At 43.3% G+C, this 18,297-nt stretch overlaps 1 protein-coding gene across 4 annotated transcripts in view; it reads left to right on the top strand.

Moving 5' to 3' along the window:
* MTUS1 (microtubule associated scaffold protein 1) overlaps nucleotides 1-18,297 on the top strand; it is a 129,629-nt gene that overhangs the window by 99,732 nt on the left and 11,600 nt on the right. For all 4 annotated transcript variants that reach the window (XM_075500157.1, XM_075500156.1, XM_075500159.1 and 1 more), the window contains one exon: nucleotides 13,221-13,287. In XM_075500157.1, the coding sequence (XP_075356272.1) occupies nucleotides 13,221-13,287 (67 nt within the window). The remainder of the gene's footprint in view (nucleotides 1-13,220; nucleotides 13,288-18,297) is intronic.

Raw genomic sequence — 18,297 nt, 5'->3', positions numbered from 1 at the left:
AGCTAACAATCTCAACTGGCCATATGTTTGTTTTTCTGAAGTATCTCTTGGGGACCTGTTTGATACAGTTTTCAAACTCTTGGGTAAACTCAGGGAGGAACTTGGAGTTAGGTTGTAGCTCGTAAGGCAGGGGCTCATAGCTTAACTACTGCAGAGCCAACTGAAAGTAGCTTCACCTTTTCTGGTTTAAAAAAAAAAATAAAATCATGCTTAGCTGATTACATGAAGAATAAAGCTGTGCTTCCATTCCTCCCAGTAGAGCAAGTATGAAGTGACAAGATCAAGAGTGAAGCTGATAGAACAGCTTGCTGGAACCAGAGGAAGGTCCTGCTCTGCGCTCCTCTGGTGCTGGTCTGTCCCTGCAGAAGGCTGATTCAGCTTGCAGCTACCAGAAAGCTAACCCAGCCAAAGAGAGAGCATTTCTTTGCCAGATTAGCAACGTGGACAGTCCTAATGTGTGGTCAGAGCCAGTGCGAGGGTGAGACAGGGTCGAGGACAGGCTGCCTGGCCAAATGGAGAAAAGAGCAGGAGTGGCTGTTAGGTCACTTGGAGGCTGTGCAGCCTGGCCCGAGCCTCTTGGCAAAACCTGCCCAGCCTCTCCCGCCTTCCCTGCAAAGCTGAAGTTACTGGGAGGTGATTCAGCTGTTGGATTTGTTGGGGTTTGCTTTCCTTTTTTTTTTCCAAGGGGTCCCAATGCATTTCTGCACAGAAGTTTAAAGTTGCTTCTTATGAGCTCATTTGAAATGGGATATAGCTGCAAACAAAATCAGGACTTGCTGGCAATGACTTCTGTTGAAAGTCAGCCCATCTGGAGTGAAGTTGAGAGGCTGCTGTTGAAGGGTTAAATGAGATTGAGCAATGCTGCTGTGCTGTTTCTGGCTGAGCAGGAATCTGTCAAAACTCTGCCTGAGCTCAAACCTGTTTGTTGCAAGTGTTATCTCGGAGCTGTCAATATTAACAGCTGGCTCTGATAATACCTTCATACTCAAGCTATCAGGGTTTGTCCAGGGGGTTTCTATGCTTAACTACCTTTACCAAGACCCTTCTGAATTTAAAAGTCCTGAAAACCCAATTTGTACCTCACAGGAGCTACTGTTGCACTGGGTTAATACCAGATGGAAACCCTGTTGGCATCCAGAATGCTTGATGGCAATGAACAGTGTGGCTGGCGAGGACGCCATGCTGTACCAAGTTTTTTCCATCGTTAGACAGCTGTATGTGCACTAGTGGTGTTAGAAACATGTGTCCAACTGCGGGCTAATCACAAAAGCAAGCTTAGTCTTTCTAGAGTGCTGTGCTCCCCCAATCCCTTGATAATTCCTGTGACTTCATAACTATTTTCCTGTTTAAGTTCAAACAAGAAAGGAAAAGTGGCAGTACAGAGGAAATGGTGAAATCAGCCATTTACAATAAGTGCATGAGGTGCCAAGGAAAGCCATCTTCTGTTAACCTTTAACTGCATTAAGCTCTGAAATTAGCACTACTGCATTTGAGTTGATCTTTAACTTCCCCTGGTATTCATTTTGCATATTAATTTTGCATTTATTTCTTGTCCCTTCAGTAACAGATGCATTCACAGATACATGGCTTATAGCATGTCTGCGGTAAGTCAGGCCGTGGCTACCACTCCTGCAGCCCTGCCCTCTCTTCCCTTGCCCTCGTGTCTGCCCGGGCTGGTGCTTACCTGGCCTTGAGGAGTCAGTTCAGGCATCCAGTCAGGAAGAAGAAAAATTATTATGGGTCTAGTTTTATAGGTCTGTCCATACCCAAAGTGTAATGGGTATGCCCCTGTGCAGTGGTTCGCTGCGGGAAGGAGTGGGAGTGAAGAACCACCAGTGCTGGGGTGGAGTGGGGTGGGAACATGTGCCCGAGAGGGCTGCAGCTGTGGGTAGGAGCCAGGTGCTCCCTTGGGAAAGAAAATCCCAAACTCGGATTGTTTTTGTGATGTCTTGCAGTAGTACATCACCAGCTGATGAGATTGCGACCGTGGGGACTCCGGCGGGAGCTGCTACCTCTCGCCTCCTGAGGGGTGCTCAGCCCCTTCCCCTGCCTCAGGGCTGCCCCTGCGAGGCTGCCCAAGCGCTGCAGCTGGGGTGCTGGAACCTCTAACTCACCGCCATGTATAAACTCTTCCATGTTTGGGGGTGGAGGGTGTTTGTTTTAGCAGCACGGTACTAGCTTGGTTTTAAATCTGGTTTTGACTGTTTAAGGGATATTTAGCTTTTGAGTGAAAAGGTGACATTGTTAGAGTGACTTGAACGCCTTTATGACTGTTCAAAGTGTAATATTTGTCAATTCACCTTTTCATCCTCATTTTAATGCATAAATTGCCACATTTAGAACTAATCAGGCTGTTTAAAAAAACTCCAGGTGGTAAAATGTTTAGTTATTATAGACACCCATTTCTGTTCTTCTAGTTTAATAAATGAATCTGAGTGTTTCAAAGAGCTCTCAACAGATTCTGCTGTAGAAATGAGTTTCAGATTTGTGTCTGTGCCACAGGGTGCTACAGAGATGAACAGAAACTAAATTTCACTGTTGTGCTTCTCTTGGTATAGTTACAGGAAGACTGGTATTTACAGTTCAAACTTTACTTGGGAATGACTGTGGTGACATCTTCAAGAAGTTTCCTTCATAGAGGGAAATGCCATTTGAGAGGCTATATATATATTTGAGAGCCTTGACAATAAGACGTGGATACCACTAATTGTGGATGTAACACAGGAAGCAACATAAGTAATATGCTAGAAATTTGTGGCTGAAACAGGCTTCAGTATTTCTAGGTGGAAATAGAAATTAACCATTAGTATATGAGCTACTATAACTGGCATTTCCTGACATGTGGATGACTATAAGAGTTGAGATACTAGTTTTGTTGGGAACTTCTTAGCACTTGAAAGAGGTTTTTTTCCATCTTGGAATACGTGGACACATGTATCAGAAAAATTTGTCCTGGCCTTTGTGGAAGTTCAGCAGAAAATCACAGAATCACAGAATCGTATAGGTTGGAAAAGACCTTTAAGATCATCGAGTCCAACCATAAACCGAACACTGCCAAGACCACCACTACACCATGTCCCTAAGCACCTCATCCAAACGTCCTTGGTCATCCAAATGTTTGTATTTATCAAATGAGAAATGCATATCTAGCTTAAGGAGCAGAAGTACACATTGCATCAAAAACCCAAAACCATTTATTGTAAAAGGAAGAGTTTTGGAACAGTCATATTTTTGGCCTATAAATCCAAAATATATTGGCAGGCTTATTGTTTAGAGCAGCTGTCTTTAAGTTAAATTTATAGTTTTCATTTTCTAGAACCTAACATCAAACTTGGCTGGTTCTCATTAGGATTTTCATCCAAAGTGTACTTCTGCTCTTTCAATCTGGCTTCCCAAAATACAGACATAACTTTTTACAAGAGAGAATAAGGATATTTAATTTAAATAATTTTGGTGTTTCTTCAGATTTAAAAAAAAAAGTCACTTAAGTCAAAAGATAGTATCTTGAATTTGAGGAATTCAAATATTTTCTGTTCAGTAAGGGAGAGTATTTGAGTAATAACACAGTAGCTTCCCCCTGTAAAACAAACCTAGGCTCTAGCAGTTTGCATCTGACAGGTTGCTGTTGGAAAGCAAGGAAGTTTTCAAATTACTCTCAAGGTCACTGTAACATGTGGCTGCTGATGGACAAGAATATTTTTGGCAGCAGGTTGAAGATTTGTGAGCTCTAACATCCAGAAAAAGATTTTAATCCATTAATTACTGTGAGACTAGGCTCTGGTGGAAATAACTTTTTAGAAGATGCCTAGGTTAAGCAATTTATTGGGTTCATCTGGGTATTCAGAATGGGTTACAGCTGGAGAGAATCAGGAGTCCTGTCCTGCAGCTCCTCCTAGCAAAAGGTATCTTGAGAAAAGACATCTTTGACTGAAACAAACTTGGCGTTTCAGGCAACCAGTGTTGCTTTCCGTAAAGAAGTTGATTCTCATGACTACCTTATTTCTCCTGATTTTTTTTCTTCAGGAAGATGCAGAATTAAGGACAGTAGCAAACTACATATATCTATTACAAAATCAAAACTAAAGGGAGCAGTTAGTGGAAGAAAGAAAATAACGTCTTTGCTTCTTGTTTCCCTCTTTTGTTTTGTACTGCCTTTTCAGATGAAATTGTAAACAGCCTTAAAAATGGAATGACATAAAGAAAATACTGTAATATTGTGCTCAAGCATAGCATCTCATATTCTAACATTTCAAAGAACTTTGTGAAGGTAATTGTGATTTTACAGACGTGAGAACTTAAGTTGTGACAGTATAACTTGTCAAAGCTGCAGGGTATCTGATGGAGACTTTGTGTCATACTCAGATGAGATGAACTGAGACAGAAAACTTCAGAAGATACGGAGAAATACATAATTGCTTAAATAGGGTAAACTTTTCGTTTTATGAGATCAGAATTTTTACAGGGAAGGAAGGAATCATTCAATGTGACAAGTGAAAACTAGTATTGGAGTTCAGAAACCCTGTAGAGTAGAAAATGGCTGTTTCAGAGAAGTAAGGTTAAATAGCCCATATTAGTACACCTGGACCTAACTTTGCAAAGCTATTGCATGATGGTGGACATCACTTCTAAATGGGAAAACAAAGATCCCATGTGAGCATAATATCCCATGTAAAGCTTGTAAAAGCATAAAGAGCCCGCAAGTATATGATCTGTGTTAAATATTAAGTGACTCATAGGAATCCTGTTTGGCTGGTTCTCTGCTTTAGTGTTTCACACACTAAACATCGGAATAAACATCTGTTTCTCCATAAATGTATCTAGCAAAGGAGAGAAGTAAAATATTAGAAATTACAGTGCGTTTCTATCAGCTAATCATGTTAAGTGTTGTATTCTGAGGCTTAATTGTATTCTGTTTGAAGTAATAAGTAATTGTGTTCAGTTTGAAGTAATAAGTCAAGGTGAAAACTGATTGCATATTTCATTTGGTAACAATGTAATGCATAACACTAACAAGGCCAAGAGTGACTTGGAAGTAGTTATTTCACTGTATATTTATTGATTTGAGATGGTTAATGACATTTTCACTTTATTGCAGTAATAGTGTGCTTCTGCTTTCAAAAATATACATGGAGCAGAGGGTGTAAATCCGGTTTGTTGTGCCACTTCTTTGGCTCATTTCTTTAGCTTGCTTTTGCATCTGAGTGATGTGAAAGAAAAAATTCAAGGGTTTTTTTTAAGTGGGGTGGGGGGAAGGTGAGTTAAAAAAAATTCATTTCTAAAATTGCTGACTTTAATTAGAAGACTTATTTAGAGGATTGAGTTTTGCCAGTAAAGAAGGAACAGGGACTGGTAGAAATACTGTAGTATAAGGACCAAAATAATCAAAGCAAATGTCATACCGCAAAGCGGATATGAATGGCTCTCTTGTTACCCCTTCATAAGTACCTCCAGGCTATAGCTGATGACACATGAGTGACTGGAGTTTATGCAAAGATGTGACTCAATTTCTGCATTACAGCCAGTGATGATGCTCATCTTTTCATGACTGGTGCAGCACAAGGATGGAGTAGACTCCAATTTCTAATGCTTTGTCTGTAAGAGGAGTATATCCTTGGATGAGAAAGAAAGGCTCATCCTGTATTGAGATCTGTTGACAACTGAGACTGCACCAGTGTTAAAAAATATTTAAATTATGATCCTTTCTTCCACACAAACTGAGTTCATCTCCTGTAAGGTCTAAGTACATGGTACAGAAGTGCTTGCAAATAACCATAATTTATTATTATCTTTTTAAGAAGCTCAGCATTTCTCTCCAAGTTTGATTTTTAGGAGTAAGTGCCTGTGGTTTGACAGCAAATGGCTTTCAAAAATCAGGCTTTCCTTTCCCAGAATAAAATTAATTTGGCCCTGTATATGACAATAAAACACATTTAAGTGCTTCCGTTCTTTGCTATGCTGATGAATTTCTGTTTTATGTGCTCTGAACAAATTTTATTTAGTCTGATCTAATAAAATGCTTTTTTAAAAAGCATCACAATGTTTTTATATTTAACACTTAATGTTCTCCTCCTGTAAGTTTTGACTCTTGAAATGATTTGTTTACAAAGTATATTGCTGATAAAAGTAGAAGGCTGATCTACAGCATTCCAGATCAGAGATGTTTCCACCTGCCAGTTGCTGCCCGTTGCATGAGACTCGGAGCTGCCTGCCCGCCCGCGTGCCGCGGAGTGCTTGGTACCGGCATCGTCTGGGCCTTTCTCCACCTTCTCTGGGCAGGGACCACATCGCATCCCAGCATTAAGAGGGGAACATTCCGGTATGGTTGCTATATGTTTGTGTCATGGGAAACGTCCCACGACATGACCTGATGCCCTGGGATATTTCAGGACCTAGAAGTGGGTTGTGTCTGTTCCTTTGCAATGTACTAGTGCTTTGCAGTTTTCAGTTAGGGCAATGCATAAGACTTCTTCTGAACCTGTTAATGGATAGAAGATATAAGGCTCCACATGAGTACAACTTTGAGGAAGACCTGGAAACATTAATCTGAGGATGAAAAATTGAGTGAGAGGGTTTTGTTAAATCATGGAAGCTTGCTAAGAAGTTTGAAATGCCACAGAGCTCCTGGAGGTGGTGATATGTTGCATGGGGTAGACTAGGCAACTGTAGCTTATCACATAGATATTAGTGTGACATAGCTGCTTGAAATTAAAAAAAACAACCAACCAAACAAACCCTCCATATTTTGATATATAAATGTGAACTTTTCAGGGTTGGTTCTTGTGAATTCTGCTTTCTTTAGTACAGCTCCAAAGGAGTACATGTTTTGTTTCCAGAAGGAGTGTAGTTGTTTAAAATGTGAACTGGGATGTGTGGATAACTACTGCCAGATGGGTGGTGTTAGCTTATTTGGACATGCGTACTTCAAACCCCTTGTCTGCCATGGTTTGCTCTTTGAAGGACTTGTAGCTCTTAACATAGAGGAAGAACTTGCAAAAGGTGAATAGGGCTTTTCAGCCAGGCACAGCGTATCTGTGGCTCTCAAAGCTTTGACTTGAAGGCAGAGCATGGGCCTCCCACACCAGGGCCACCCCACCTGGCCAGCAGCAGAACTGTGCTGGGAAACCTGAAACGGTTAGTCCAGCTAGTTGCACGTCCTCTCAAGGAAACAGAGTTGCCAGTTTGCCATAAAACTGCATGCGCCTGGATTTGGGATCTGCAAAGGAGCTGTGGGATGCTTGAGGAATATCCAGCCGTTCCAGCTTGAGAACTGCTCATAACCTGAGCTCTTGGAGGTACCTTGTGTCTTTCTCATGTGAAGACTTGGTATAGGTATGTAGCCAGGAGGGTTGGTTGCTTGCATGCTTGGTATAAGTACCTTTTTTTTGTTCATTCTGGGATGTGGACTTTTGTAGAGCTTCCTGCTTTTAAAGCAGAGCGATGGAAACTGTTCAGCTGTTGATGCGTCTTCACCCTCGTTTGTACCTAAAATGACCCTAGGCTGGTCTGTTTGAATCTCAAGCTGTAGCAAAAACAGCTGGTTGCCAGGAAAAATACTCTTTAAGCCTGTAACTGGGCTGCATAGCTGCCAGTAACACAGACATGAATGACAAATTTCATAATTTATTCCATTCCTGACTTGGTCATTTTTGTCATCTTGAAACTGTCATGTTCTCCAACCCCCTACCTTGGACCTCTTCTTTTTTCCATCCAGTTGTAGTGGGGCATACCTCACCTTCCCAAGTGTCCTTGCTATGGGGCACACATCCCCCTGAACTCGCTTGTCAAATTTTCAAAACATGTGAAGGATTTTTAACTGCCTAATCTTTCAGAGAACAAGAAATGTCCAAGTCTCCTTCTTCATGCTGAGAATTTTTTTGTAGCATCCAATAGCAGAGGTGCACCACCCTGATATTGCCTGTGGCAAAGCTTTTATCCCCAAACTCTGTTCTCGTTCCTTCCTGCAGCTTCCATGTTTATGGTAGGGGGAGTGTTTTGGCTAAAGTGGATTGCTTGTGCACCTACAATTTTGAAATAAGAAAAATAGGTACCCAGTCATCCTACATGATCTTGGCATAAACTCATAAACAGAAATTGTGCCAGAAGATAAATAAATATAAAACCAGAAATGTGCCAGAAACAGCTTTAAATCGGTATGAAGACCCTCCTTGAGTCTCTGACAACTAAGTGAGGATGACCCCTATTGCCAGATTTATCTGGACAAATGAACAATGCCAAAATTGCTTGATTCTGTATGCTCCCACTTGGTTCTGCTCTTTCAATTTATGGTACTGATTTTTCAACTAGAATCTTGTAAAGCATAAACTAGAATGTTGCTCAGTATTCCAGCCCAAAGCACATGCATACCTGTCTTTAAATTAAATACTGAAGATGGCCCTTACTGGATTATTCAAGTGGTCTTTGGTATTTCGCTGCACTTAACGATTTCGGATCTTGGAAACTTTCATGTTTTCTTGGGGAGATCCCTGTACTTGGAGCTTCAGTTCTCTCGGAACTTAGAGAAAAGTGTGCTAAATTAACTGCTAGTCAGTCTGACTACTTCATGTGGCTGCTTAACCTTATGAGCAACTTATTCATCTTATTTTAGGCTGGCAGTCTCTATGGCTAGCTTTTTCTGAATATATTCTTTAACACAAGGTGATGATACAAGTCTGTCTGGATTTCTTGATTTGCGAAACTATGAATGGACAAACTGGGGGTTGAGGCGCAAGGTTAAACAGCACCAGTAAAAAGCAAAGGGGCTTGAGAGCAGCAGAAAGCAAGAAACATTTAACACTGGCGTACTAATTTTTTTTAATTCTATTTTATTTTGGGTTTTTAGTCTCAGCCTCTGTCAGTCTTTAGTATATTCTGATCTCATATGCCCTTTTCTCATCAAGTGAGTGATGAGAATCATCACTCAACTTCATCAAGTTGGTGAGTGACCTGCTGCACCACTTAGACACTCACAAGTCTATGGGGCCTGATGAGATCCACCCGAGAGTGTTGAAGGAGCTGGCAGATGTGCTCACCAAGCCCCTTTCCATCATTTACCAGCAGTCCTGGCTAACTGGGGAAGTCCCTGCTGACTGGAGATTAGCGAATGTGACACCCATCTTCAAGAAGGGCCGGAAGGAGGACCCGGGGAACTACAGGCCTGTCAGCCTGACCTCGGTGCCGGGGAAGCTGATGGAGCAGATCATCCTGAGTGCTATCACACGGCATGTAGAGAATAACCAGGGGATCAGGCCCAGCCAGCATGGGTTCAGGAAAGGCAGGTCCTGCTTGACCAACCTGATCTCCTTCTATGATAAGGTGACCCGCCTAGTGGATGAGGGGAAGTCTGTGGATGTTGTCTATCTAGACTTCAGTAAAGCCTTTGACACGGTTTCCCACGGCATTCTCCTGGAGAAACTGGCTGCTCATGGCTTGGACGGGTGTACTCTTCGCTGGGTAAAGAACTGGCTGGACGGCCGGGCCCAGAGAGTGGTGGTGAATGGAGTTTACTCCGGTTGGCAGCCGGTCACAAGCGGTGTTCCCCAGGGCTCGGTGTTGGGGCCAGTTCTGTTTAACATCTTTATCAATGATCTGGACGAAGGGATCGAGTGCACTCTCAGTAAGTTTGCAGACGACACCAAGTTGTGTGGGAGTGTTGATCTGCTTGAGGGTAGGCAGGCTCTGCAGAGGGACCTGGACAGGCTGGATCGATGGGCTGGGGTGAATTGTATGAGGTTTAACAAGGCCAAGTGCAAGGTCCTGCACTTGGGCCACAGCAACCCCATGCAACGCTACAGGCTTGGGGAAGAGTGGCTGGAAAGCTGCCTGGCAGAGAAGGACCTGGGGGTGTTGGTTGACAGCCGCCTGAATATGAGCCAGCAGTGTGCCCAGGCGGCCAAGAAGGCCAATGGCATCCTGGCCTGTATCAAAAATAGCGTGGCCAGCGGGACTAGGGAAGTGATTGTGCCCCTGTACTCGGCACTGGTGAGGCCGCACCTCGAATACTGTGTTCAGTTTTGGGCCCCCCACTACAAGAGGGATATTGAGGTACTGGAGCGCGTACAGAGAAGGGCAACGAAGCTGGTGAAGGGTCTGGAGCAGAAGTCTTATGAGGAGCGGCTGAGGGAGCTGGGACTGTTTAGCCTGGAGAAAAGGAGGCTGAGGGGAGACCTCATCGCTCTCTACAACTACCTGAAAGGAGGTTGTAGAGAGGTGGGGGTCGGTCTCTTCTCCCAGGTAACAAGTGATAGGACAAGAGGAAATGGCCTCAAGTTGCGCCAGGGGAGGTTTAGACTGGATATGAGGAAATTTTACTTCACCGAGAGGGTTATCAAGCATTGGAACAGACTGCCCAGGGAAGTGGTTGAGTCGCCATCCCTGGAGGTATTTAAAGGACGTTTGGATGAGGTACTTAGAGACATGGTGTAGTGATGGTTTTTGGCAGTGTTAGGTTTATGGTTGGACTCGATGATCTTAAAGGTCTTTTCCAACCTATATGATTCTGTGATTCTGTGATTCTGTGAAATACAAAATGTGTGGACCATGAAGCAGGCCTTTTGGAAACGCTAACCAAAAACCTTAGCATTTCCTAAGGGTCTGCAGCGTGGTCCAGCCACTAGGCTGAGGGGGGAAAATTTGAGATGTTTTACTAACAGAGTGGGCTGGAAGAAATCAGGTTCAAGGATGACTTCTTGAGAATTAGAATAAAGAATGAATATGCAAACCAAGGGGAGGGGGCACATTAGAAAAAAAAAAAAAAATCCCCTAAATGTGTTTGTGCACTAATTTAGTAATGGACCAGGTTACTGTAAAAGCTTTGGAAAATCCCATCAGGAGCCCGCAGCATGAAAAGTGCTTTGGTAGTTAACCTGCTTGCAGATCCACTACGTGGTTGTGTCCCAGCGTGCTAGGATGCGGCTCAAATAACTCACTGCAGCATTCACGTTTGCATCATTGGATGCAGTGTCTGTAGCGGAACTGGTGTTGAACAGGAGCGAGATGACTCATCTCTCCTTCCTGAGCAGGGGAGAGCAGGGCGAGTCCTTTCAATAACTGAGCTCTCTGCTCTCCAGAGAATTTACCGTGGAGGGCGAGGCGTGGTTTTCAATCTTAGCCTACTGTCACTGTAAAAAGCTTCTAAGTGCTTAATGTAAAACTGCAACACAGCTACTTAATACCCCTACCAGTGTGTCTCAGTGTCCAAATAACTGTTAAGACTGCTTAAACTGTAGTGATTAAAAGGGGATCTTTCCTATACAAGGTCAAAAATACAAATATGTCTAGTAAAAGGCTGGCCCTTTCTTCTAGCCAGCCTTTTCAGCTGCAAAATAATGTCCTATAACTTGCAGCAGATGAGAGTGCATAGCATAAAAATTTCTCATTTTGATTAGTCTTGTGTCAGACCTTAATACATGACTGGTTTCTGGGTGCTCATTTGCTTTTTTTTTTTTTTTTTTTTCTTTTTAAGAGCGGTGTATTTTACTGCTGTATTTGTTCTGCAGGCATGCAGTGAGTATTCCTTACCTCCGGGACAGGGTGCTCTTAACCAGGTGACCTGGCGAGCAAGTGCCGATGTTAGCCTGGGGTCAGGCTGCGGCGAGAGTGACTGGGGGCAAATGGGGAACCTGCTGCAAAGGTGAGGTTTTCCCTGGGGAAAACCAGGTGCAGGCGTGGCCCTGCCAGTGTGTGAACTCATCCACCGTGGTCCGTTGTGTCGTAGCTAATGGAAAAAGTCTAAGTGATTTTTGCACCAGTCCATTATTACTGTTTTTTCTCTAATGTATCCTAGCTGAAGGAAAAGCATGCAAAGTGAGTTTCGAGCTCTTTGCGTGCGCAGGGGCTATGAACGTAAGCCTGGGCATTGGCAGCAGCAAAGCTGCTGTGTCTGTGGCTCTCCCATTCAGCTAAGGCCTCCCGTGGCTTATTTTTGCATCAACAGATTAAGTGTGAAAGCAGCGTATAGCAAGCTTGAAACGGCTAAAAATAAGCTCCATTATCCGCAGAGAAGGGCAGCGTTCCCTTCGCGATCCCGGCTGCCGTTTGAGCAAGCGGAGATCGATCGGTCTAATGTCTGGGGCTCGCCTTTCATAAAAGAAGGGCTGTGGCTTTAAGTAATCGCTGGCTGCTTGTGCCAATTGCAGAAGCTGCAGTATCTGCCGCTGTCGGGAGCGATCGGCGCGGAAGTAGGGTAACCTGCGGAGGCAAGGTCCAGCGTTGCCGCTCGGCCAGGGCCGCACCAGCCGGGCTGGTGGTGGTGCCACCTGCGCGTCGCCTATGAGTGCCGGGGGGCCGAGCGGGGGGCTGCCGGAGCTGGAAGATGGGCTGCTCTAGCAGCAAACTGTGCCTCTATTCTCAGTGTGCTGCAGCAAGGGTAATTGGTATTTGTTTCGCAGCGCTTTTCCGACGGCAGGGAGCTGGACGGGAGCTTGGCTGTGAGCAAGGTGAAAGTGCCCCGGCAGCGGGAAGCCAGCACCTCGTCACCTCTGCAGTGCGGCCGCGGGTGCGAGGTCCCCGCTACCGAGCCGTGGGGCGGCGTGGCCGTGGCCGTGGCTGCGCTTCTCCCCAGGGTGCGGGTCTGGGGGCAGAGGGGCCTGGCCGGCTGCCTTCCCCTGGCTGAGGCGCAGCTCCTAGGCGAAGTGGGGAGATGGGTGCTTCTACTTCCTTTGAGCACAGATTTGTTATGATTCTCTCATTTATAAGAAACATCATCTATCTTAAAATTAAGAATTGCAGCGGGGTGGGTTATATTCAACTTTGAACAGGGCTGTGCCTTTCCTTCATGGAAGACTGAGCATTTAGCAAAGTTTTTGTTCCTGTGTTTAAGTAAGCTTAAGATAAGTATTTAATGCATGCCTCTCTCACATATATACCGTACTTTTGTGCCCTTGACAGCTATCAGCTGATTTGTTCTGGAGGCTTATGTTGCTACACCCGTCATAAAATATATAATTAATTGCTGCAAAGGAGGATTTTAATTGCAGTGTTATCCTGGAAAAAGCTATTCTTTGTTTTAAAGTATAACTTCCTTAACAACCGAAGAACATCTGTGTATTTTGTAACAGTAGAATTGTTATCCTAAATGATTCATATCTTGGCTTCTTGCTCCTGCCTCTTGTTTTCCTACAGAACACACATAAGTTAATTATTGGAAAGTGCCCTGCTCAGATCACTAGTAACCAAATGTTTGGTTTTTTGTTTTTGTTTTGTTTTGGTTTTTGCCTCTGCAGAGGGAGGAAGCACTGAAACAGCGTAAAGAGTTGTCTCAAGAACTAATTAACCTTCGAGGAGAACTAGGTAAGAATTTATTTTTGTGTTCTTCATGAGAACAGAAATGCAACAAAACAGATCTGTGGAAAGACAGATGCCCTGGTATTGTAATGGCAGTCACTTAATTCCCTGGCTGAATTCTGCTCAGATGCTTTAATCGCTGCATTTCTCTGGAGCCCTGACAGCATGACCCCAGGTTCACCGAATTCCTGGCACTGATCAGACTGTGCCTAGCGGGGCCTCCTTGCAAAACATGTGTCTGACCAAAGCACTCACTTTCTTAAAAATGGGAGCGTGGCTGACAGTATATATACTTGTGTTTGATCCCTAACTTATTTGTACGCTGTCTTCTAGAGATTTGCTGGCAAAAATCCATAAACCTGTGAAATATACTGCGCAAAATCTGCATTTTGCTGTAGTGGCTTGTAGGTGAATGAGTGTAAAATTAACAGAAGGAAATGCTATCAGGCTAATGAGATTAAATCTTTGAACTCATCCTAGTGGACAGCTATAATATGAAATTGAGCTATAATGTGCAGAGGCTGGTTTTGCCAACTTTAAAGCTTGATTTTAACTGCATTTAATGGTAACTTAATGTAATTTATTTGAACTCAAAGCAGAATCATCTTGTGGAGTGCAAAAAGTCACTGGATTGAAAATGACAGCACTGGAAAGTGAAGCTAGCATTTCATAAAATCACACTTCTGTTATGATGAAGCCCCTTTAAAAAAGGAAAAAAAAACTTTGAAAGCAGAGGTGATATGTGTGGAGCAGTTTCAGATATGTCACTTATTATTGAAAAGTTGGAAATGTTTATTTTCACATGCTTTGGAAGTTGAGTATTGTCTCAGCCAAACTTGAGTGTGAATGTAGGTCTTGTTACATGCAGGTGGTGCATTTAATGTTCAGACTTATTTTTTAGTGCTGATTAATAAGGTGGGCATTCCCTGACAACTACTCAGAGTTGTAAGCTTGATGGGGAGGGAGGCATCTTCCTGTCCCCCCAGCTGAAGCAACAGAGCACAGCTTCTCCACTTGTCACTATTACTGTTGTCCAATTTAGAGGCTTATGTTAAAATGCAGCTTTTTGGGAGCTTTATTTGATGCTGCATAAAATTGTAAATGTGTGAATGGGGAGTATCACAAGCAGAGGAAGCCTTGCAGCCTAAATAGATAGATGAGAGTACCAAAGACACTGCAGAAACATGTAGCATTTTCTTTCTTGGAAGCTCAGTACTAAAAAGCTGAGGCTTTTCTAGAGCTTGGTGCAGTCTGGTATGTCAAGCTGCATCTTTTAACCTTGCTACTGATGAAGCACCTGGAATGCAGTTTTGCAGTTGTTTCAGGCGGGTCTCAGTAGGGGCTGGCTTTGAAAGAGCCTGGCCTTCCTCTGCCTTTGTGTCCCTCTGTCCTGCCTTGTGCCAGCACTGCTGCCCGGCCAGCCACGCGCTGAGCCGTGCGGTGAGCTGCCTGGGGACCTAAGCCAGCTGAAAACTAGTGGCTTGAAGTGCTGTTTTGCCACAGCTGCCTGGCCTGGCTCAGCATGTGGCTGACGGAGCACCGGTGCTGGAGCAGAGCAAGGGGAAGGAGCAGCAGGGTCAGGGTTGTGTCCCCATCAGCTGCAGCCAGCACTTCCGTCACCCTAAAGTGACAACAACTAAACTAGAGTCTTAGTGTGGAAATGGGCTGCTTGCATTCCTACAAAGTTGTGTTATGAACATTACAAACTAGATTAATTTTTTTAATGTATATATGTGTGACTTTCTGGGCGAACCCATTTGTTTACCTTATCATGAAAATGACTTCAGAAGGATTGCTGTCGGAACAAGAAAGTCTCTATTCTTCCATGTGCTTGCATCTTCAATATTGTTTTTCCTTTATCAACCTAGGTACTATGTTTGTCACTTATCAGGAGAGGGAAAATGCAGCTTAGACAGGCAGACAAAAAGCTAGCCAGCACTTTTGCCCAGTACCACTTTTGGGGTTTTTTTGTTTGTTTGGTTGGTTTTTTGAAAACTTAGTTCTTCCTAAGGGTGCCTCAGTCTTAAATGAGCTTCCCATAAACTTATTACCTTCCTGCTTTGATTAACTGCCTGCTGAGCTCATTTGTGGGACTCCTGTTGCAAGAATATGGCATTCAGTAGGTTGATGACTAGAAAAATCATCAAATGCAACTGAGCTTGATGGATGTGTGATGCCCGAGTGCCCAGAGCTGTCGGCCAGCGATGCTGGCCAGCGGGCTGCTGGACGGGGTCGTCAGCCGTTCCCCTCGCGGAGCTGATCTTACTGGGTCAGCTCTGCAGGAGCATCTGAATGGCAGCCTGGGGCTCGCTTGCCTTTGTAAGGTTTCCAGACCATGGTTTCAGTGAAGCATTTATCTTCATGCAGCTCCTTTGTCTTAACCACATCACATGTCAAGCCTGTCTGTACTTCGCTCCTCAGCATGTAAAGGCAGTGGATTTAATCACAGAAATGAAAAACTACACAGGTCTTCCATTCTATCTAGCTTTTAAAAAGATTTGTTTTTCTAAAAAAAAGTTAAATAAATTAAGCCAGCCATTTGTTGACAAGGTGTGAGAAAAGCATTCTTGTAATGGTAGCTTTAGCTGAAAATAATCTGTTTAAATACACACCTGCTAATCAGCTTTCTGTTGCCACTGTTAAATGGATATAGCTGAACTTAAGATTTCCATAGGCTATTTTGACGCCAGTACTGCGAATTTTGATTCATGGTATGATCTAGGCGCAGATTGGCTCAGAAAGTTAAGTACAGTTTGAATCTTATTTTGGCCATGTGGCCGTCTGTATGTGTTTCATGGAGTCACAGCTGCCGTGTTTTCAATGCATGTTGGTTTGCAGTTTGGAAACGGGCAGTCTAGGACGAGGAACCAGGTGTGCCCAGCTCGGTGTAGTCTGTGCCCTGCACGTTGCCAAGTTTGAGAGGAATGTGAAGTCTCCTGCAGCTTGCACCCTGCACAGTTTGGACTCCTCAATTTCTTGCTTTGAAGTTTAATTGTGTGTGCTTCCAAGCTCCTTGATTTACCTTGCAGAACCAAATTGGCTTGCTGTCAAATTGCCAGTTTTGCTGGGTTATTCTGTATGATCCTTTCTACCAAAATACCTTTTTGTTTAATGATTAAAACATGCATTGCGATCCCAGAACCTGCCTTTGGCAGCGACCACGTGGCCGCACAGAGTGTGGGAAGGATGGTGACCAGACGCTGCTTTCTGCTCTCAGTAGCTGGAAACACGTGTGAGGGTTAGCGATGATGATGTGTTTGGGGATGGGCTTTTCCAAAGGAGTTCAGATTCATTAACAGTTGGGTTCTGAACTTGGGTTTCCTTAAAATCTGCAGCCACAAAGACTAAACTTTGTGGTTTGAACATAAACACCTTGGACCAGGTACAGATGTCCTGTTTGTCACCCGTTTCCCTTCTTATTAAGATGCAAGCTAGTGTGTAAATTATTTCTAGTTACCTGTTTAATTACGTAAGTAGAAATTGCAAGAGCTGCATATTTCTTAAGAGGTAAGAAACTACTCCTCTAAATTAATTGCACTCCAAATTGTTTCGGAGCCTCTTTGCAACTGTGCTGGACGTGAGCCAGCTCAGTCCTGCTACAAAACAGCAGGTGCAGAGCTGACTCAGCCCGTGCCCGCCTTGGCCCTTTGAAAATTGCTGTTTGTGAGCCTTTTGCAGTGGGCTGGAGAGGCTTGCGTGTATCCTGTCCAGCCAGCCAAATGCCTGACCCCTCTCTCTCCCCTCCATTTGCTGCATTCCAATTGATAAACAATATTTTCTTCAAAATGCCTTCATTTTTTTAATAATAAATGACCTTTAAAATGTTTTGGAGGTTGGGATAAAAAAGACTATAGTGTTTTATGGACAGGTGGAGTGAATGTGATTTGGTTTTCAGGTTTTGGTGATCCTTACAAATACTTAATAGTAGGTAGACATTTCTATCAATTATTTGGGGCAGGGCCTACCTTGCCACGAGTCATACGCTTGTCTGCCCACTGATGCTGTGGTGTTTGCAGCATTAGAGGATAGGAACTTACGTCCTGGCAGGTATCCAAATGCTTCACATATGTATTCAACCATACCCACTTAAATGTAGCTTAAAGCATGCTTTTTTCGTCTACCTGCCTCGTTTCAACTTGCCCAAGAACAAAAATATGAAATGTGGCTTAATGTCCTGTACCGTTAGTCTCGTTATAGAAGCAACACCAAGAGAAACTTGGTCCTAAGCTTGAAATCATGTTTCCATAGAAGAATTCCCAATATTGAGAATCTGCCAAAACCACGAATTAATTATTAGATAACAATTTTTAAAAAAAATATTATATGGAGAAGGAAATGAGCCTTTGTGTCTACTGTAGACTTACTGGTCAGCTGTACTGGTGTACTGGTCAACTGGTCAACAGAACATATACAATATATCTTGCAATGTGAAATATGAAGTTAGAGCAGTAAAGTGTTATGTGCTGTGACATAACATAACACCATGCTAAATACTTGATGTTTTCTGGTAATTATCCCCTCTTTACATCCCCCACATCTATTAAAATGCTGCTAGTTTACTGTCCTTGTGACCTCTGTTTCAAAATGTCAGACAGTCTAATGGCTTTTCATAAATCATAACTAGACCAGTGACTTAGACAATTTTATGAAGATAACTTTTATTTCAAAACAACTTAACTCAGGTTTCAAAAAAAAAAGATCCATTATGTTTTATCTTCTTAGAGCTATGGTTATGGTGACTTTTAGGGGAATGTAAGTTGAAAAATGTTTTTATGTGAGCAGTTTAGCCATAAGAACTGAATTGGACGATAAATTGTTTTATAATTAGAATAAGAAAAAACTAGATTTTGTAAGAAGGAGATACTGCACACTTGTAAGGTCTTATCTCTTGGCTACTTTTACTGAAAATATGAAATGGATTTCTTGGGGATACTAAGGCAACTTTTGTAGTCCTCTCCTTCAGCTGGTGCTACTGTTCCTGTGGTTTGGATCTGCTGCCGTTTGCACTGTTGAGGG

Source organism: Mycteria americana, chromosome 4 (genome assembly GCF_035582795.1).
Source record: "Mycteria americana isolate JAX WOST 10 ecotype Jacksonville Zoo and Gardens chromosome 4, USCA_MyAme_1.0, whole genome shotgun sequence".
NCBI classification, from domain to species: Eukaryota; Metazoa; Chordata; class Aves; order Ciconiiformes; family Ciconiidae; genus Mycteria; species Mycteria americana.
Note: the sequence above shows the minus strand (reverse complement) of the source record. Positions and strands in the feature narration are given on the sequence as shown.